This window comes from Atta colombica, unplaced genomic scaffold (assembly GCF_001594045.1).
Source record: "Atta colombica isolate Treedump-2 unplaced genomic scaffold, Acol1.0 scaffold97, whole genome shotgun sequence".
Taxonomy (NCBI): domain Eukaryota; kingdom Metazoa; phylum Arthropoda; class Insecta; order Hymenoptera; family Formicidae; genus Atta; species Atta colombica.
Window position 1 is genome coordinate 402,449 of NW_017259591.1, and position 22,168 is coordinate 424,616.

The 22,168-nt window shown below is 39.7% G+C and overlaps 1 protein-coding gene across 2 annotated transcripts in view; it reads left to right on the forward strand.

Annotated features, from left to right (window-relative positions):
• LOC108693778 overlaps nt 1-21,527 on the forward strand; it is a 206,720-nt gene extending 185,193 nt beyond the window's left edge. The window contains exons 5-13 of one of the 2 annotated variants that reach the window (XM_018202914.1): nt 10,817-15,202; nt 15,435-15,749; nt 15,835-15,904; nt 16,124-16,524; nt 18,091-19,974; nt 20,117-20,242; nt 20,327-20,493; nt 20,605-20,819; nt 20,925-21,349. In XM_018202914.1, coding sequence (XP_018058403.1) covers nt 10,835-15,202; nt 15,435-15,749; nt 15,835-15,904; nt 16,124-16,524; nt 18,091-19,974; nt 20,117-20,242; nt 20,327-20,493; nt 20,605-20,819; nt 20,925-21,349 — 7,971 coding nt within the window. In that variant the 5' untranslated portion in view covers nt 10,817-10,834. Of the gene's footprint in view, nt 1-10,816; nt 15,203-15,434; nt 15,750-15,834; nt 15,905-16,123; nt 16,525-18,090; nt 19,975-20,116; nt 20,243-20,326; nt 20,494-20,604; nt 20,820-20,924 lie in introns of both variants that reach the window. The other variant, XM_018202915.1, reaches the window with a different exon arrangement.
• The last annotated feature ends 641 nt before the right edge of the window (nt 21,528-22,168 follow it).

Genomic DNA, 22,168 nt, shown 5'->3' on the forward strand with positions numbered 1-22,168 from the left:
CGCAATGTTTGAAATTATCGTCGCGATAAAGCGGTTATTTAATAGTTACAAAACTCGTGCGATTGACTGCAGTATTAACTCATTAGCTGCAGCGACAAGTAATTCGAGATCGTTATTATCGAGGTTACGCGGTCAACGCTTTCTGCTAGTGAAGCCATGGTCATTTGTAATCCGTGACATTTGTATACCGAGTCGTTCGTTGCACTCAAGTTGCAATGCTGCAGCTCGTTGCACGGAAATTCCATGATCGTTTTATCCTACTTTGGCTATCCGCAATTTTCCAACGAGAGATACCAAATGAATGGAGCAACGACTTGTATCGCACTTATCACGTCGCCTTTATCTTCTTTTCTCCCTTTTTTTTCTATTTTCGTTATATTAATTGGTTCTCGTACAACATTGCAAAGCAAAAATCTATATTATGTTATCAATGTCAAGAAGTTTTTACAGTAATCATCTTTCGCTCATCACATTGAAGGCAAATTTCGAAGATAATTCGCCTGAATATTTAAATGTTATTAAAACGCGTTTCCTTCACTTTCATTTTAATTTCAAAAATTATACTATTAAGAAAGCGATCGAAGAATGTCCTCTTGATTTTATCACCTTTACTTTGATCGATTTTGTTTTCCCTGAGATCAATCATATAATTTGAATTTTGAAACAAAAATTTAACAACAACCGTTGTTCCATTAAGAAAATTTTTTACAAGAGAAAAAAATCTAACGAAACCCACACAACAGCTGATCTTAAAACATACTACTTGCAACGTCGTAACAAAATTCTCACAAATAGTTGAGTGTTGGTATTAAAAAGTGCCAAACAGTTGTCAGAAAAATAGCGTTATATTTAAAAATAGCGTGTATATTTAGGAAAAAAATCAACTCTCGGAACTTTCTAGACAGATCGTGTATATCTAGTTTTCGGGATTAGAGATATGAGAATTCTCTAAAAGAAATTTTCAAAATTTCTAGGTTCAGTTTTGGAAACCGAACGATTCTTCATTTCTGTAAGTATAATGAGCTATTTAATTTCTTGACGACTACAATAGCTACCAAAGGTGGCAAATGAGAAAACATGCCGTGAATGACACACGGCATTATTCGATCGTCTGGCTCTCTCAACCTCCTTTATTCATAACGGTACAGCTTGTTCCGGGCGTTAGCAAGAAATTCTGCAGCTGCCGTTCCGTCGTCGAATCACTTCTTCGTCGCTTCGATGCCCGTTGTCGCATCATCGAGAACAGACAACCCGCGAGTCCTTGAGAATCTCTCACGCTCGCTGTTGTCCGGGTTCCTTTTTCTTTCGCTTCGATTTTTGCCAAGTAGGTCGCGAATTGCGGACTTAATTCGTTCGAGCGATTCATGGACTGAAAATATCTTCCGCTCGGGTTTCTCTTGTTTACGAGATTAATCCCGTTTTTCCGATTAGTCATTAATATAAATTACGTTGATGAAAATGCATTGTATTTTTGTTTAAGAGAACGGAAAACTTATTCTTGCTCGAGATATAAAGATATAGATCACTGCATTATGAATAGATAGAAATTATCATGTTTGACGATAATTCTTCGTGCGCTGTTGAGTATCCGGAGAAAACAGCCGTGGCAAAAATTTGATGAAATCGGTCTGTAAACTCATCCTTGTAGAATCAACCATTCGATGTGACAAGCGTGCATAGACTCGAATGACCCTGTTGCACAATTGATGCCAAGTGAGACTTCTCTATCTCTTTCTCTTTTTTTTTCTTTTTTTTTGTTGAGTTTCTTTGCGAATGAAATATCATAAGCGCCAGCTTTTTCGTCGCTTTTGCGACGTTTTTAATTCCACGCTCGACTTTTGGATGATTTTTTTCGGACCGTTTTTTTCGGAAACAAAGCGCACACGTGCTACGCCTCTCGGCGACACTCACACGGATTTTTCGTCTCCTCTTTGTAACATCACAACCGGCATAACGTCATTTTCCTTTTTTTTCCCGAAGTTTTCCTTCATAAATTCCCACGTTTCGCAATTTTTCATCCTTCATTTGTTTTCGTAAAAAATTGAACACGCTTTGATGAAGCAGAATTGTTACTTAAAACAGAAAAAATTTGCTTTCAACAATATTGTTCCAGCGATGTTATGCTTTTATAATTTTATGAATCTCATGGAATTTCGATTGAGATTTATAATCAAATACTTGCTTTAATATTGTTTACTTGTAGATATATTATGCGAAATATATGTTTCAAAGGCAAATAGAATTTCAATGCTAAATGAATACAGATCGATATGTAATTAACATAAAATAAATAAATATTAATGAAGACATTTTCAGTCGAGCTGGATTTTTATGCATAATATTTTTTTAATGAATTTATATACATTATATTATATATATTACATATTTTATATACATTATTTTTTCAAACAGTCTTTATGCGTTTATTGATTTTATCTTACTAGAATTTGTTACTTTTTAATTATTTTTAACAAACTTTTTAAAAATAGTAAAAGTTTGATAATAATACATTGACAACGATTTTAATTAATATCCTTTAAAAAATTGTATGCAGCATAAGATATTTGTTAAATTAACCGTCTAATATTAGTATTAAAACTTACTGATGTATTTCATGTATTCTAATAAATTTTCACGATGTGGAAAGCTACAAAGAAGGCTTTTATGGCGTTTTGAAGTAGCGATATTGCGACCGACCATCTTGTTACGCGCACCACGGAAAATTCATATTATTACCGTAGTTGTAAACTGCGAGTAACCGAAAAACCGTGTGAATTCACTGCCGAGAGCGAAATACCTCGGAATATTCCGAAAAATATTTCAACGGAACGTGCAACACGTGCTACCTCGCTCGTGCGCTTCAACTTCCGGAATGTCCTTGCGCTACTTGGAGCTTTGACAAAGCTCCCGTTGGCACTCGATCGCGTTTAAATCCTCGCGTTGGCCGCTAAGGCATTATATTTCAACGATCAAATGTTACACGTATACCATAACGTTTTTGTAATAAGTTTATGAATAAATAGTAGTTAATAATTAAACAAACTAATGATAATTAATCAAAAATTGATATACACAATCATGATCTACATCTATTACTATTATTACTATTATTATGGATAGAAATTGATATATCTTTATTGAAAGAGTATTATCAAGATTGTCACAGAAAAACCGGGAAAAGTCAAGGAAATTGATATTGGTCATGGAAAACCGAGAAAATGTAAAAAGTCTGGAATTTTGAAATTTGCTCACAATTTCCTTAAACTAATGTTATAATTTTTTAATATTATGTCTGACGATTATAGTGAAATACATTCAAAACTTTAAACGATTTTAATATTAAAATATTATTAATTAAAATTTATATTTTATTCAGTATTTTTATTTGATCGCCCTTTTTCGTAATAGCATTCTTTTCTTCAATATTAATTAATTTATTTTTTTTTTGGTTTGAATTTGCACCAAAAATTTTAGTATACTATTTGCGTTGTTTTTAATAATATAGGTTAGCTTTTGTGTGTTTTTTTTTTAAATATGTTAAATATGTTATGTTTTAAATATGTTTTTTAAATATTATTATTTTATATTGGAAAGTTTTCCATTTTCATCTGGAAAATCGGGAAAAGTCAGGGAATTTTAAAATTTGTTCTCTGTGGTAACCTTTTATATGACTGGCAAATTTGTATCCTACAAAGAAGCAAACCCTTTTCATATTTCTTCTTTCTTTTGACATTACGCATGTACTGCGAATTTACACTTCAATAAATTTACACTTCGCTAAATAACGACCTGTTAAGGACCATGAATGCAATTGCTCCATCGTATAGGCTTCACACGTCGTTTTCCCCTTATTGGAGCGAATTCGTGGGCACGTTCGCGCGATTGGCAGGGGACGAAAAGCTCGTTAAACAAACTGCACTGGACTGCATCGAAGCTACCAGCTATTACTCGAGAAGTGCTAACGTGCAGACATAACGAGTTGCTAACTGTAGAGATTTATGGAGAAGCACTCTATTGTTTTGGCAATATATCACAGCCAGTCGCTTTAGAAACTGAGGTCGTAACACTGTGAACACTTGAAAATTATTTATGTGTTTAGAAGTAGGCAAAGAAGTTTTTTACAACTATATGTCATAAACTTGATCTGTAAGATATGTAGGATATCAGTAGACTTTGTTCAAAGTGGTTTCGAACAAATATTGCATGTATCTTTATGTCATAAAATGGATATTTAATTTATGTAGGATAGAGAGAGGAAGAGAGAGGAAGAGAGAGGGGGGGGGGAGTACATGTCGTATAAGAACTTGAGCCAAATATATAAAATTAGAATTATATTTATTTGTAGTGAACCACATACTCGAAAATCAAAGCTGTTTCTTTTAAACTAAATAAGTATTCGTACTTATCGGATGCTTCGTCTTAATTTATAGTCTTAATAATAATTTAAAAATATTTTACATTTTTTTCGTGCGATAAGGATTTATAAGAATAATTAAAAATTGTGCACCTGTATAAAACGAATATCATATAAGAAGATGTATGTATAAGGAAGCTCAATTATTTAATATAAGAATTGTTATTTTTGTTTTATTAACGTGAGACTCTAGATAGACTTTTACAGTTTTTTCTTTTGCGCACAACTTTAGCACATAGTTCGCACTTTGGACACCCTCTTCAGAATACCAGTTCGTTAAAAGGAATTCACATACTCGCGCGGCTGGTAGGGGTCGATATCTCGTTAAACATTCTTAAGTTCTTTTGAAGAGAATGTACCACATATTTGCACACGCAAAGCATGAATGCATTTACAAATTGAAAATTTATGAGTCATTACAACCTGTGTCGAGATCCTCACTTTCGAGAAAAGAATCTATTTGATCTACATAGCATTGAAGTACCAATAGATTAATAGATTCTACTAAGTAAATTTTATCTAATAGCTATCTAAGCAATTAGCAATTTTCTCCGCATTGATTTGAAACTCCACAAATTACAAATTCTTGTATGATTTCAGCTTACGATGTAGTAATGCAATGCTTACGTAGTTTCACGTTATAAAAATATTGAAAACCGCATAGAATTGTTTTTTGTGTTAGAAAGATGTACTAAGAGCTATACTTTCCCAGCATAATCTTGCGGATATTGCGTTCTCTTTTTTTGTTTAATTATATCCACGTGATTTCTCCAAGCAATACAGTGGAGAACCAAAGATTTCGATATGACATACGTATCAAGATAAGCTCGAATAGTAATAAAAAAGGAAGATGGAACTGATGGTTGTTTAGTACACATATAGTAATTTATTTTCCGAAAAGTCAAGTCGAACCAACCTCTTCTCTTTTCTTTGCCTTTCTTTGTTGCTATTGTGAAATTCCAAAGGGGACAGAGGCATAATACTTTCTGTTTCCGGCCTTCCTTATGACGCTCGTGGCTCCGCTGTGAGTTATGTCTCGCAGCTCCCCTTTAGCTTCCTTGACCTCGTTACGTCTTGCTGCTTGAATACTCGGTCGAGACGTTGCGCCTGTGCCTCGGAACACAATCATTCTTTTTTACCCGTCTTCTTGTGCTGTAATCGTGAAGAGTTACGAAACGTTGACAGATTCGCGGATCGTGAAAACGTTTTGACATTAAACTATGAATCTTTTTTTTATAAATAAAAAGAAAAAAATTACTTGAAATTAAAGATAAATTTTTGTAAAGATGAAAAAGGTTGACTATAGATTCTATATATTTTATTTAATGATTTTATTGTGTTAGTTAAAAGAAGATGTTAACGACTAGCTAAACATTTATGATCAGTACGCATACTGTGAAAAACATTGCAAATTATTTAATGAAGGATTTTGATATGTTTGATATAAAATATCTCGTTATATTTTCTATTTATATCAAGACTTGAAATAAAAAAATTTAATTCTTTATGGCCAACGAGAGTGAGACGTAAAACACGGTCATCGAGGGGTTAAAGGCGGCATTTTAAATCGGCTTAATGGGTCAATGAAGTTGGAAAGCATGATCCGGGGAAACGAGGTCAAGGGATGAATCGGAAAGAAAAAGGGATCGCTGGCGAGTCGAGGGTGTATTTGTTCGAGGTATTTAATTCTAGAATAAATCTTCGTTTTTCTCTCGTTCATTCTCTTCTTTCTTCTTTCGAGGGAGAAGGGCAGTTATTCGGGAAGGAATGGCTGACCATGTCGGTCGTCATAATTCCACTCGAGATGGCGAGAGTTAGCGTATCCTGGAATTTCGCAGACCCTTTCTCGTAAACGGAATCGGAAGTTATCGCGATAATACGCGTACATTGCGTCATAATCGTAAACTTAGAACGAGTTGAACCACGCTCATAAAATTTTTATCGGTTAACGCGTAGTGAGATAGCTCTATACTTTTTGTTTTCATAGCGTTTCGATAAATGTTATTAAAGGTGCAAGACATAAAAGTACGATCCTGTTCTTTATAACTCAAGGTTAGTTAAATATTAATTTTTTCTATCTTCCCTATTTTCCCTATAACAAAATTTGCGTGTTAAATTGATAATCAATTTATTGTTGCCTCTTTTCCACGATTTTGATTGGTTTTCTCTCTTTGTGTTCACTTCGTACTGCGAGGAGTCTTCCCTATAATAAAATTTGCGTGTTAAATTGATAGTCAGTTCATTGTTACCTCTTTTCCACAATTCTGATTGGTTCTCTCTCTTCGTTCATTTCATATTGCGAGAGTAAGCTGTCAGCATGAAGTGTTTTGACAGCTCACAAAGGTTAGATTAATTGATCTGTATGCTTGTGTACTGTATATTTGTGTAGTTTTTATGTAAGTATATAATATTAAAACTTAAATTTAGTGCGCGTATTATCTGGTCTATTAAAAAATGGAACGATATAATATATAATATTCATGTTATTTGAGTTTCCTACAATAAGCCATTACCTAAGTTTAAATCTTAAGTCATAAGAAATTGACTAATTATAGAATATCGATTATTCTTATCATATTTGACTTGGATTGGTCAATTTCTTATGGCTTAAGACTTAAATTTAGGTAATGGCTTATTGTAGAAAGCCCCATTATATTTACTTTCTGATCCGAAACTCGCAGTTACCCAGTACACACACCCATCCACCCACCCACCCACACACACATACGCACGCACGTATGCACGCACGCGCGCGCGCGCGCGCGCGCGCACACACACACACACACACACACACACACACACACACACACAAAATTTAGGATAACTAAATAAAATTCAGGATTCAATTCGAAAACGGACGAAGCGATTTAAATGAGGTTTTGAACTAATCGCACCGATTGAGACAAGTTCGCGATGTCATGAACGATTTCGTTAGTCTTGCTAGAGGCTAAGCGAGAGGTAGAGACGCTTGCGGTGTCGTGGCCGTCGTTTAAGCCGCGGCTTAACTCAGCTTAAGGCATTATTCTCCGTCTCTCTCGCCTTTTGCTCGGGCTCTCCTCTCTGTACTTCCGCCACGTTCCGCCCTGCTGCGCGGCTTTTAATCGAGCGCCAGCGGATTATCTCGACATCGAATCTACGGTCAACCTGCAAACCACCGGCAAACTCTGGACCTTTGTGCGTCATTCTATCCCCGCGACTCAGGTGCCCCGTTTCACGAACTCGCAGTCTAGGCAAGCGCATCCGCTTTCTCCCTTTAACGTGAAGTCAATCGACGTAATAATGACAGATAAATTCGCATGAACATGATATCTTGTTACGATAAAAACAGAATTATCAAACGAAATGATAGTTCATTGTCACAATATATCATGCTTGTAATTATTACAGCTTGATCTTGTGACACGGAAATAGATAATTTTATCTGTTTATATAATAATATTAATCATAGCTACCATAATTAGCATGCTTTATAATCGATTGTAATATCATTTAAATTAATTAATATTGTATTTAACAAGTGCGCTCATGAACAGTGAATATATCCTCATTATCGAGAATCGCGCGTTAGGTCAACCATAAATGATATTCCCGTAGGAAATGTTTTAAGCGCGGGATCGTGGATATCGCTGATGATCGATCATTTCCCATCGCGAGTCGTGATATTTATAGAGACTGGTTACCGCGCGTACGCCACATAATTTTATCACTCTCTCGTCAAAGAGAAAAAAAGAGGAAAAGAGGGATGCGACCGCCATTTGTCGCGGATCTTATCGGGCGGCAACGAGTGAACCTTCATTTTAAAACAACTCAAGCATAAATGCGGCCTCGAAATCGCTCCGGTTGAACCCCGAAACGCGCATCGGAGCCACTGCTTTAGCATCGGATATTTATTACCTCACAGTGTAGCCTTATCGAGTGGCCTCGCCATGCTTGAAATCGTGAGAATTCCAACCAAACCGTTCCTCCGCCACCCGCATGTAACATACACATGATCGTTCTCCTATTCCCCATGTACGTACAGCATACGAGTGGGATTACATATGAGAATGTGTGTGCCCGGTAACGGGACAGAATGTAATGGAGAACGGGACGGAATGGAGACGGAGGGACGAGACGGGACAAGAGGTGGGTGAGGGGGTCTTTGACTGGCGCGCGAAGGGGACCAGACCAGCCCTTCAGGTTGCTCGGCAAGGGTGCGCGATATTGATTCCTACCTAACATTTACACTGAACGTGGGAGCTCGGTGTTATGTATTTTGCGACTCTAGCCAATAGTACATATATGATTTCGTCCAAGGAAGGAAGCCCCGTTACTTTCCCGAGTCACCTACTGTCCACGAGGATGATTAATTCGACTTGTTTTTGGTACGAGCCACATTATATTGCACATATTATAACACGCGTTTCCCGCAAAGCCCTAAAATGCGTACAGTATTGTTCTAATCCTATAAAGGGATGTAAACTATTATCATATATTATAGTATAATAGTTCAATTAATATCATATATTATACATGATATAATATGCCAACGAAATTATACATATAAATTATACAAAGCTCAATATTGCTGCGGCACATAAAGGTACGTAAAAAATTAAAGGATAAACTGCATCAACAAGTTGTTTACATCATGAAAGAATGTACAATTTATCTTTTTCATGTCTTTTGGAAGTTCTATTGATACTTGGATGATTCTTTAATTCTTTATCAGTCAATGATTTAATGATTGTTCGAGCGAGATTACAGTTATGTGTTGCTTTGAGTGTCACGATTAAGCGATATTCGAGAGGAACCCGATCTTCACATCGATACCCGCGATTATTCGTGCTTCGTTGTCTCGCTCCGTTGCCAGTTATTTCGAGCGCGGTGGTGGAAGTTACAGTGGTGTTGGCGCGTGTCCCAGTACGTACGGCTTCCCGCGTTATATACGTTTACAGCTTTCCGATATCTAACTTCTGCGTCCCTTTTTCCACGTCTCAATGAGCCACGACGCGAACGAGCGCCCGTACACCGACACCAAACACATGTATGCTCGCCACCCCCCCCCCCCCCCCCCCCCCCCCCCCTCTCTCTTTCTCTATCGACCGGCTCGGATCGATAGCGATCTATATTACAGGCGGCTGACTCCTCGAGTGGAGGATGACGGGAGTCTTCGACGTCTCACCGATCGCTGAAGAGGCTATTTGCCTCGCGATGATGGTGATGGTAATAACGGGCGCACAGTTCTGCTCTATTATGATAACCGAAACTCCTGTGGAACTACTGAACGCGATACAGCTCATCCTCTCTCGAAAGTCGTCTCCTTCTCCCCCAAATAAAAAGTGATTATCGGTTATGATAAAAAGTGAGAATGCGTTAAACATCAAGATTTTTTTATACATACTCGATAATAGAGAATGCTCGCGATATATGTTACGGCGAATTATTATATGCATCATCGAGGCATCATAGTTAAACTTGTACGAAAAATAACTAATTTTGATCTCCTCGACGACGTACGTCTAATTACAGTGTCTCTTTTTTTTTATTAATCTCTGAATTCATTGAAGATGAATTTATGTGTGTTTGCGCGATGTCGAATAGTCTGATAGGTTCTCTTGCCAACTTTGCCGTTCCTTCGGCAGGTTACCGCGCAAGATCTTTATCTTTCATAATGCTACGAGATTAATAATGCGAGATCGAAGTTGCCTGGTCGAGATCGAAGATGAAGGGAACGGGATGGGAATACGTCTGCCTCTTGTAACAGACAAATACAAGACAATGAAGATTAATGTTTCGACCTCATTCTCTCCTCCTCTGCTAGCCGGTCGACGGTATCGTGTGAACATTTCGGTAATCCCCAAGAGAAGTGTCCCTTCGGACTCGACTTTGGGGAACTCCGCGCTCTTATAACCCTGACCTTAAATTTACTATAGTTGACGAATCTTCTCAATGATTTAACGTGAACGATGATTTTGTCTTTGACTAATTCTGAATGTTGATTTTTAGAATGAATGCGATATTATTGTTATATTTAAGCTCAATCAGTCCTAATCGAAATGGCTCGTTGTGAATAATTTCTGTAGATAATTATAATATTCTGCGTAGAAGGTAACCTTGTTTTTGATCCATCAATTTTGACAATAATTTTCTATTGCGAAACAAGAATGACATAATTTTGTTTATCAATTTACGAAATTTACAAAATAATTTATGAATAATCATCACGGTGTAATTGTTTTATACGAGGATAAGACATATTTGCTTCTGAAAAAATTGATTAGATAAGATAAATTTTGACAAAATTATACATTTTCTTATTTAGCTTCTAGTGCGTACTTATCTACATAGATTTAAGGTTATATTCCACAACACGACAAATTTTAACGAAATTTTCAATCCATAATTGCTTTGTCATTGCAGATTAGCAGTTGGCGTGACATGGATGTGAGCTTCACGAACGTGTTAGAGGGGGCTCGCCAGTACTTCCAGGGACTGCCCGTACCGAGTACAGGTAGTGGCGCGGCCACGTCGGTGGATCACAATCTCCACTCGACATCCTCCACGAATCCCGCCTCGTCCACATCGGTGACAACGCATGATCATGATGTACCGTCACAGCCGACACAATCAACTCAGTCAATTTCGACTTCCGCCAATAGCAGCAGCAGCAATAGCAATATCCAAGAGTCGAATCGTTACCCTGCCGATGTTAGACCTTCGTCGTCCGTGGAGAGTAGCAATGCGACTGCCGGATCTAGCTTCTGGAATCCACACGTGGAGCCATATGCGCCGCAGCCGACTAGGGTCGAAGTCCCAGATACGAGGCCAGGCGACGAAGGCTCCGCCATGGAGCCCAGCTCCTCCTCGGGCACTATCACTTTAACCGAGATGCAGCCTTCGAATTATCAATTCTCCTCCTCCTCCTCCACCTCCTCCGCTGCCACATCATCGTCGAATTTTTCGCAAAGACCGCCACTAACATCATCATCATCGTCGACCACCTCGTCCTCCAGCGATCACAATCATCACCATCATCAATCTCATCTTTCAACGTTGAATTCGTCATCGCATTTGCATCAGATGCAACCGCCCCAACCGCCACATTCCCCTGGACCAGTGTACCAGCAACTTAGTAATGTCAGCAGGACGTCCTTCAGTGCGGCAGAGATGCTCGCCTCTTCCTCATCGCACTCTGCTTCAACGTATCAGGCCGCTAATAACGATAGGCAATCGCAGCCGATTGTTGCGCAGAGGACTCAGTACTATCCACGCTACCATCACCCAGACATCACGAAATGCGCACCGGCTCCGTATTCGCAGAGTTCTATTTATCAGTCCGCCAATGTAGCGCAGTCTCTGAGTATGGTTCAACAACCGAGCACAAGACCGACGCCAATAGAGCAGAATAATACAACGGCATCATCCAACGTCGTTACCCAAGGACATTGTCCACCGGAACAGCAACGAATACCTGGTACTTATGGCAACAACATGCCACTCGCTCAGAGTTCTCTCAACGGATCCTCATATGGATCTGGTTCCTCTTCTTCATCCTCTCAGAATTACCGTCCCACGAATCAGTATCAGCAGCAGGCCCATCGTCTGACCGCTTCGAGCGTCAACGACAGGTCCCATAATTCGGACGGGTTGCACTCTTCCACCGCCGCTTGCTCTTCATCGTCGCAGGCGATCAGTCCGCGTCAGCCTGGACCAGGAAACGCCTCCTCCAATCACATTCCTTTGCAATCGCAGTCGCAGAATCTTCCGGGTCACATTCCTTCACCGCATCTGCCGTCCGCTGCCACCTCGGTACTCTATCATCATCATCAGCAGCAGCACCAGCAGCAGCAGCAGCAACAGCAGCAGCAGCAGCAGCAGCAGCAGCAGCAGCAGCAGCAGCAGCAGCAGCAGCAGCAGCAGCAGCAGCAGCAGCAGCAGCAGCAGCAGCAACAATCATCATCTCTACAGCAGCAGCAACAGCAGCAGCAGCAGCAGCAGCAGCAACAGCAGCAGCAGCAGCAGCAGCAGCAGCAGCAGCAACATCCTAGTCGTATAAATGCATCGCCACACTCCCACGGTTCCTCATATGGAGGCCGCATAGTGCCGCTTCCACCACACGGTGTTTCATCCTCCTCTGTCGCCATGGCGGCGAACCATTCGCAGCAGCAACAGATGCCACCACCCCCGAGTGGATACCATGTAGGAACGACGCCATCACCGCATCACGAACCATCGCCACGTCACGCTACTCCGTCGCCGCATCACGCGACTCCATCGCCACAACGGCAGTCACCCCACGTGTCTAGCCTGCACAATCCACATGCCTCCCCATCTCCTCATCACACACCTTCGCCGCACAACAGCTTCCAGCCACATTCGCCGACTTATCCACCACCACCGCCTCCGCCACCACCACCGCAGCAGCAACAGCAGCAGCAGTCTTCGGCTTCGTCAAGGTCGACATCACAATCGTATAATCTGCCACCGGTCACTTCGCAACACTATCAAACGAATTACGTGGCGGCGGTTCGTGACGCGGCGATGGGGTTGCCTTACGCACCGCCGCCACCGTCCCAATCTTCGTACCATTCCTTCCAGAAGAACCCACAACCGGAGTCTCAGGGGAATAACTACTATTCTCAGCCAAGTCGGTCTCACAATCAGTCTTACAGTATGCAGCAGATGCTGGTACCGCAGACGGTATACCCTAATACTCCCGGTAACAACAACCTAGGTAGCTATCAGCAAAATGTCAGCAAGCACGCGACGTATAACGGTGCAGACGCTACGAAGAGAGGAGCGATTGACGTTACGGCGATACCTTATGGTACGCATCGGTCACCCACGCAGAGGAGTGGTAATACGCACAACCTGCCGCCTATCGCCGCTCTTTCGTCTTATCATTCCAACAGGCGAGAACTATTGGGAAAGTCGGCGCAAACAACAGTACGACAACGAATACATTCGACGAATGCAACCAACAAAATCCCGTCCGTCGTGATACCCCCTTCGTCTATAACGATGCCTCCTCAGAGGCTTGCCGAGTATCCAATGACTTCGGTCTCGGCTATAAATCACGCGATACCGGTGAATGGTAGAACAACCACTGTGACGAACATGACGTATGGTTCGCGATATACTGGCCAACAAAGCTACCCATCATCGACATATGCCACCACAATAGCGCCCAGTCATCATGGTAACAATTCCGCTAATAGCACTACAGTAACGACTATCAGTAGTCATGGTGGTTCAGGTGGTGCGAGGTCTTCCGTTCCATCGATCCATGCGTATCAGTCTTCCGATGAGTCGGATCGGTCAGCGGGATCATCGTCATATCATCAGCCACCGACACGAATAACGACTGAAGGCTATACCTATAAAGAACACTCTTATCAGAATCCAGCATCATCCGGTAATCAAGCAACTTCGGTCGTCACTATGGCAAGTTCTCCGTCGCCGAGTAATGCAGTTCGGAAAAGAGAATCTCCTCTGGACTTGTCTGTAAAAACAGTTAAGACATCGGCTGATTCTACAGCACAGGATGATCTTGAGACTGTCAGCACCGACAAACACGTCAGTAGCTCAAATCTGAGTTCATCTAGGAACAATGTGAACAGGTCGATGCCACCTCCAGCTGTTATGCATCAATCGGCACCGGTACAACCGTCATACGCGTCGTATGATAGGCCTTCGAGTAACAGTTCGAGGAATTCCATGCAAGTGACCTGCGTTCGGGCATCGACGCCTCAAACGGTGTGTGCGCCCAAAGTCGACTTTCTGCCAGATTTTACTTCAACGCCGCTACGTCAACCGCACCACGACAGTTCTCTTCGCAGAAGTACTCCGCAGCATCCGCAGCAGCTTTACGTTCCATCCGCCCAGCCTCTCTCATCCCATCACACTAACACTTCTCCACTGCCTCATATGTCTACGTTCAAGAAACGTCCACTGCCCACGTCGCCGTACGACGGTCTGACGATACCACCGCCACCGTCCTCATCGTCATCGACGTCTGCGTCTTCATCATACCTCCAAACAAATGATTCTGTATCCTCGAGGTTTTCCAAGTATCACTCAATGATGGATACATCTCCACGACTTGGTCCGCCCACATTGCCCGCACAAGATTATCCACCCGACTCGAGCTATTATTTAGCGGACAGTAGGGCAAAGTTCGATCAGCAATTTCCTCAGCGCGAACGGTCACTCAAAAGAGCTGGAGAGGCGATTTATGGTATAGGGAATCCTAACAAACAGGCCAGAGCTGCTTGGCGAGTACCGAATACCGATAAACAAATAGTTGAGTCGAAACTATCGACTACAGGTGTGCAGAATGAACAGCAAAAACGGCAAGAAATGAATTTGTCGGTTCCTTTGCCAAATGGAGCTCTGACGACATCTAGCGATCATAGAACCGACAACGGTAGTTATTCAATGCCAGAATCCAGATATCAATCGGTGTACTGTGATAAAAGGACCTATCCGGAGTCCAAAATCATACGCAGTTCGCCATCGTACAATCCAGTTATTTCGAAATCCGCGAGTGTACATCCATTACCGCAACAATTGAGCAGTGCACAACTTACCTACCCAAATTATCGCCAGTCCATTCAGAAAATAGCATGTCCCTCGAGCGGGATGTCCAGTGGCCAATCGATAGATCAACCTAGCAATACTGGTGCCGACAAGAGGGTGCTCAACTTGCTGAGGAACAGCTTGGAAAACAAGCAACAAAGGGATGAACAGCTCAATAGTCAGCAGCCTATTTTGGTTAATCATAGTCAACAGAGCTTCCAGAATAAGGTAAGAAATTGCAAGTTTTATTTTTGCTATCGAATATGCAAGTTTTTTTGTTATCAATAATTCATTAATCTTTGCGCATAAAATCAAAATATCAAATAATGTGAATTGTAGTTGGAAATGAAAACATACGACGCGACGATTTCACTTAGTATTTCTATTTATATCTTTGTCTGATTTCCAGACGCTCGGCGTCTATATGACGTTTCTGATAATTTCCGTGAAATTCCCTCAGGTCGTCGCACCAGTCGAGCCCAAGAGCATCGGCAGGCACAATCTGTCACCATTCACGGCGGCGAGTTTGCTCGAGCGTAACAGCAATACACCGCCACATTACAAGTTGCACGTTCCACGAGCAATAGACTCGATCACTCAGGAAGTGCCACGTAGCATGTATGCCTCAAGAGTGAACGCATCTGCCACGCTACCCGGCAAGGAAGCCTCCCTCGCGGGACCACGTGGCGCCGAGAACCAAATCCATCGTGACAAGGACGACGGTCTTGCCGCTATCTTAGCTGCGAAGATCAGGACGAAGGCGGAACTGAAACAAGTATGTGGTTGTCTCTACTTAACTCTAATTGATTTGCACAATTGTATGTTAATTATCGATTTCATAATTTATACCTTTCATTTAGGTCGGAACCGGCCAATTTACAACGAAAACATCTTCCATACCTTCTCAAGATGTGTCATCGACGCCGAGAGGTAATTTAGTGTTATCTAGCGTAAAAGATGCTAGTAGTTAAATATTATAGATATTATTTTAATGATATTTTCATGTCGATTTGATTCGATTCGATTTTTTTTTCTATTCGTCTCGATCACAGTTTGCATAATAATTGTGCTGTTTATTCAATTAGTTGATTGTGCTACAGTTAATATTACCTTTGAGATATGCATATAATTTTTATATTATGCACACAGAAATCGATAGTGCGGCTTCGACGTCGACACCACAGTCTGGTTCGTCCGCAGGTAGTCCACCGAAATTAACACGCGAGAAAACGGTCTCTTTGCCGCCCAGAAGACGTTTGTTTTCGAGAACTGATGAGGATAACGTACCGGTAACCGTGCCTGTTGCCGCCACGGTCGCGTCCACAGTTCCAGCTAGGGCGAGTGGATGTAGGAGCTCTTCCGAAACATCAGTCTTTGATTTCCGGGAGAGTGATTCCGAAAGCGAGATGCCAGTTCTCGAGCGACAAACCTTGGAGGAAATGAGAAGAGATAGAAAGCAGTTATCCAAAGTGCAACCTCCGATACCTCTCAATGACGCTGTATGTATGAATATGGCATCTTCTACGGATCTCGTGAAGATAGAGCTAAAGGTAATGTACAGAAATGGATAAAAAGAAATTTAAAATGAAGAAGGATATAAACGAATTATTCAATTTATGTGACTGAAATGCAAAGATGGAGTCTTTTAGTTAGTAATAATTGAATTCATTTGTGTCAGTAACACATTAACTGTTCTTTTTCCTTCAAGAATAATTTTTCTTTAATACTATATATATATAGATATACGCGCGATAAATTCAATGAATTATTTTAAAGTGGTATATATGCCATCTGTATATCTCACTTATTCTCTATTTATAGAATCTTTATGTATTCACTATTTATATTAAGATATAGTACACAATACAATACACATTTCTCTCCCGTGAAAAAATCAAAGAGATTCTGAAAGTAGATGTAAAAAAAATATACCCATGTCTTGGCGTTTTATCAGCTCAAGTTTTTTTACATCTATTTTTAAAATCTCTTTGATTTTTTCATGGAAGAAAAAGAAAATCGATTTTTGTCGTATTGTGTTATAATTTACATTGTTTGTTTAAGAAAGAAACAAAACTATTTTTATATTTTTATCAAACGTTTTTATTTTTGTATGTTTTATGAAGATCATATTTAAGTTGGTAAGTTAAATAACACTGTCATTTTTACACCGTTATTTTTTATAATAACAATTTAGTAATGATTTTACAATTTTTTATGTAATTCTTAACGTTAAGATTATGCTAAAGTTAGGAAAGTCATTTTTAAAAAGTAACTCGTCATCATTACACAATATTTATTAAAAAATAAAAAATAAAAGTAACGAGTTACAAGTAACTCATTACTTTTTCATTAATGAGTTTTCTGTGTGTGCGATTTTTTTCAATTCCTTATAAGTAACGAGTAACTATTCCAATCTTGGTATTATTAACGTTATAAAAAATTCGCAACATCATTATTAAATCGTTATAATGAAGTAAGAGAGCAAAATTAACGACGTAAATTACAAGTTACTTGCCATTCCTGTATGTATATATGTACATATATTGGGAGCAAATGGAAAAGATAATATTTATAATACTACTGTGATCAAAAAGTATTCGAATTTTATTTTTTAAAAATTAGTAGGAAAATTGTAAATCAAATTCGTTTTAGCTTTGCTAAGTTTGTACTTATGTCCTTCACATTTAGTAAAAAAAACATGGCGTTTCTTTAAGCTGTTTGAGAATGACAGTTGTTTATGTCAGTAAAGATTTTTGTGCGCGGCAATTTTTATCGAGCAAAGAATTTGTTTGAAATTTTGCATTATGAATGAAATTTCGTTCACAAACTCATTTAAAATGTTGCAATCATCGCCATAAGCCTTTTGCAATATTTTGAATAGTTTTTGATAAAAATCGCCGCGCACGATATATATCATATAATACGATTTTTTCACATATGATTTCCTTCATAGCTTTTTCTATTAAACTTTATACTTACTGCTATAATATTGTGTAAAATATATGTTTAAATTCTTTCTTTTTGTCTTTAAAAATTCTAGTCATCGTGCGTTTTTACTTACATTATAATTATATTTATAATTCTAATTTATTAATAGATATAATTTTTGTTTGCAGGAGAATGATAAAATTAACGACATGGATCCATTCTGGAATAACACCTGTGATAAGTTTATGGAGCAATTACGCGCGGGCGATGCCGTAAAGAAACGTGGACGTAGAAAAAAAGTGAGTGGTATCGCAACATCGAAACTTGAAGACGCAGTTAACGATAGCGATAAAGAATCGGATATCAATGCATCACATTCTCGAATCAAGCCCGAAGATATCAAAAAGGAGACATCTAATGATTTATCTAATAAGGATGATAAAAATTCGATTTTCAAGGATGTTAAGATTAAGATGGAGCCCGGGTTGAGAAAGGAAGACGATAAACACTCAAGCGATGATTCAGACGAAGTACCGTTAATTAAAAGAACAAGACAGGAAGTGAAGAAGGAAGATAGTGATTGCGATGAAGAAGAAGTGATATGCCGAAGAAGACGAATTCGTAGGATCAAGCTTGAATCTTCTAGCGGTAGCGAATCCTCGAGCGAGGACAGTGATGCCAGTACCGTATTTGGTCATGGTTCTTCAGTTGCTGACAGACTTCGAGCTAGGAAACGATCTATAGCTAATGTGTCTGAAGGTATGAAGCTTCGTTCGAGAGACACTACTCCTCATAAGGCAAAAACAGAGAAAGAATCCAAATTGTCGCCTCCTAAAGGTGGAACGTCTCAAAAAGCGAAGCCGAAACCGTTGTTCGGTGACGGTAGTGATTTTAGACCTGGTTGGGAAGAGGAGGTTTACGTTTACAAAAAATCTCTAAGAATGCCACCCAGATTGATTACAGTGTCAAAACCATCGCGTTTTCACCGACTATCCACGTCATTGCCAGATTTAGATCCTGGTTCGCCTGCATTGTCTGTCTCGATGGATAGTTCCGACGTGTGTCTCAGCCGTAATAAGAGAGACAGTGACATGGAATCTAATTACAGTTTCAGCATTATGGGACTTGGCAGTAAGATTGATGACGAAGAGGCGACTTCATCAACAACAGTTTCTTGTCCTCCGAAGGCAATGAAACATTTCCGATCGGATAACAATTCTATTGTCGATGTTCTCGCACAGAAAGTCGGTGGTGGTCAGAAAGATTCAAAAAAGAAACAGAATCTGAAAAGTAATAAGAGCAGTAACGTTAATAAAAGCAATAACGAACCGGAACTTTTACCAACACCAAGTCTTGCACCGCTTCTGTCCGAAACATCAAAGAGTCCTAAAAACAAGATTGCGTTGAAGAATAATAGAAACCCGATTAAAGTTACCAATTCCGTCCTCCTCGGTTATTTCCGCAAAGAGACGGTGAATAATTTCCGTGACGCATTCAAGAACAATCACACATTGCCCAATGAATTCTCCACTCTAGTATTGAAGAGTAGAACCAGAACGGAGACGAAAGTCTTGAAGAAGGAAACTACTATTCGTGAAGTGTTCGGCGAGGATAGGCCTGCGTCAGCTCCGCCGATGCAGAATCGCGATGACACATCGCAAGATGACGATTCGCAGAATGAAACGCCGGAGAATGCATTAGGTAAGGTACGAACATTAAAACAAAAAGTCGTGTCTCGTTTGAGGAACGCTGGTATACTACGAAGTCACAAAGCTATTGCGAATTCGAAACGTCATCTATTAACTGCTGAAAGGCGAAAGGATCTTCTCAAATCACTTGCTAATAAGAAACTACATCGTATTAAGAGTGAAATAGAGCAAGAAGAGACAAATGATATCAGAGAAGAGGAAAATAACGAGATGGAAGATGATAAGAACGATTTGGAGATTCGTAATAAAAAGAAGTTGAAACTTCGACCTGGCCGACGAAAATTCCGTTCTGGATTTGATTATATCCGTAAGAAGAAGAAGCCATTAAAAAAAGATGAGGCATTGCCAAAGGAAAGGAAGAGAGTATGTATATATTTCACATTTTTACATATATTTTTGTCCAATTCGTTGGCTTCCATTTCTTTAAAATTTTTATACGTTATTTTTTTAATATTATTAATATAATTTTTAATATTATTTTGAAATGCGATATTTCACTTTACAGCAAAGTCAAGCTAACAAACCAAGCCCGGAGTGCGTAGCCGATATTCAATCTGAGATTAGAACGTGGGTTATCAAGAAGGGCGTCGGGGAAACCATATTACACCGCGCTGCCCGTCTCGGTTACACAGTAAGATAATAATCACATTGTTACGTCATGCGACAAAATTAACGATTTACGCGAATTATCTAATCTGCGTATATTCCGCCGCAGGATGTGACTGCTTATTGTCTGGAAAAGCTCAATAGTGCGCCGAGTCCTAAAGACAACGCAGGATATACACCACTTCATGAGGCGTGCTCCAAGGGTCATCTGGAGATCGCAAAACTCTTACTGGCTTACGGTGCGAACGTAAGCGAGAGTGCTAATGGTGGTATTAGGTAATACTTTCGTTAAATTTTTTATGATAACTTTCCTGTTAAATCGACGAGTAATTTGATAAATGTATAGGCGATTATAGATTATGATGAGAGTTATATATATATTATTAGACCACTTCATGAAGCGGCGGAAAATGGTGCTACAGAACTTGTGCGATTGCTATTGTCGTACGGTGCCGATCCATTGTTGGCTACTTATTCCGGACAAACGCCTTTGATGTTAGCTGTTGATACCGATGCTAATGTCATTCTAGAACAGCACCTGGCTGACATCCAAGGTCGTACCACCGTGCCATGGTCATTCGCTGGTCCATCTTCAATTTTTGGTACGTTATTATTAGCACAAATTCTTCAGAATTCTTAAAAGTTTTGTGAATATCATATATATAAATTCCAAATATATTTTTAATCTTCTATGGAATTCTTTTCAGATCCAGAAGAGACGGGTTACAATCCGCTCGATGATGTTCCATCGGACAATCCTGAATCAGATGAACTAGATGATATCGAAATGGAAGTAAGCGACATCAACTTGCCTGTCTTGTTCACCTTGAACAACGATCCTGACAAATGGGTGCTGCTTCAAGATCTCATGGCGATTTTGAAGATAAAGAGTCGCGATGCTCTTCTCCGTCAAATTAATCCGAAAGCACATTCTGGACCGCCTGCAATCGCTCATCGTGAGGTCATGCGTGAGCTAAAGTTGCCAGATTTCTTGGAACAATCTCGTTGTTGTCATCTGTTGAGCGGCGGCGAAAGGATTAATGTGCGTGGTTCTAAGGTCATTCTTATCAAGTACAACGACAAGGTGAAATCTCTGTTAAACGTAGAGAAAGTGCTAATCAGTCTTAGGTGACAAGAGGCTTCTCTGGGGCAATCATCTCCCCAGATATCGAAACCATCAACTTCGATTTCAGCCAAGGAACATCAGAAAAAAGTTGAAGGCAAAGCTATAAAACGTGAGCGACAACATGGAAGAAAACGACAAGAAACACGTAACAAAAATTCTGCGGACTGAGCGGTTATTCTTTAACCGATGCCCTATCAAAATATAATTAAAATTATATAAAAATATAGCGATTTTTAAGAATTATATTGCTGAACAGTGAATAATATTATAAGAATAGATCATTTTGATTGTTTTATGAAGCATCGAGAAAAATGATCAGGTTACTGCTATGGAAATAATCTTAATTGATGCAAATCTGTTTGTCTGGAAAATTCGTCTCTGAAGAAAGAAAGACTGATCGATACAACAATGAAGATCGGTGCTTTTACATGTCTAAAGACTGACTTTTCGATTTATCTTGCTTCGAAGGTAAATCGAACCGATACTGATAATTGATTTTCTCCTTTCGATCTCTTACAGTGCAGAATATAATGAAATGAAGCTTGACTAAAGTGATAAGAGATACGCACATATAATCGGTTCCGTTCCTTCATTCAAGTGATGAATTTGTCAATCGAAATAAAAAAAATCGGTATTCCCGATCGGTAATCCCGATATCATGCCGGGAACGTAACGCGCAATTAAATTAATTTCGAAGCACATAGCTGTGCAAATGCAATTTTAAACAAAACTATCTACTATTTAATGCGCAGCTAAGAGTGGGGAAACAGCTACCTGTGACATTATATAGCAGTATTTAATTGGGATATATATATATATATATAT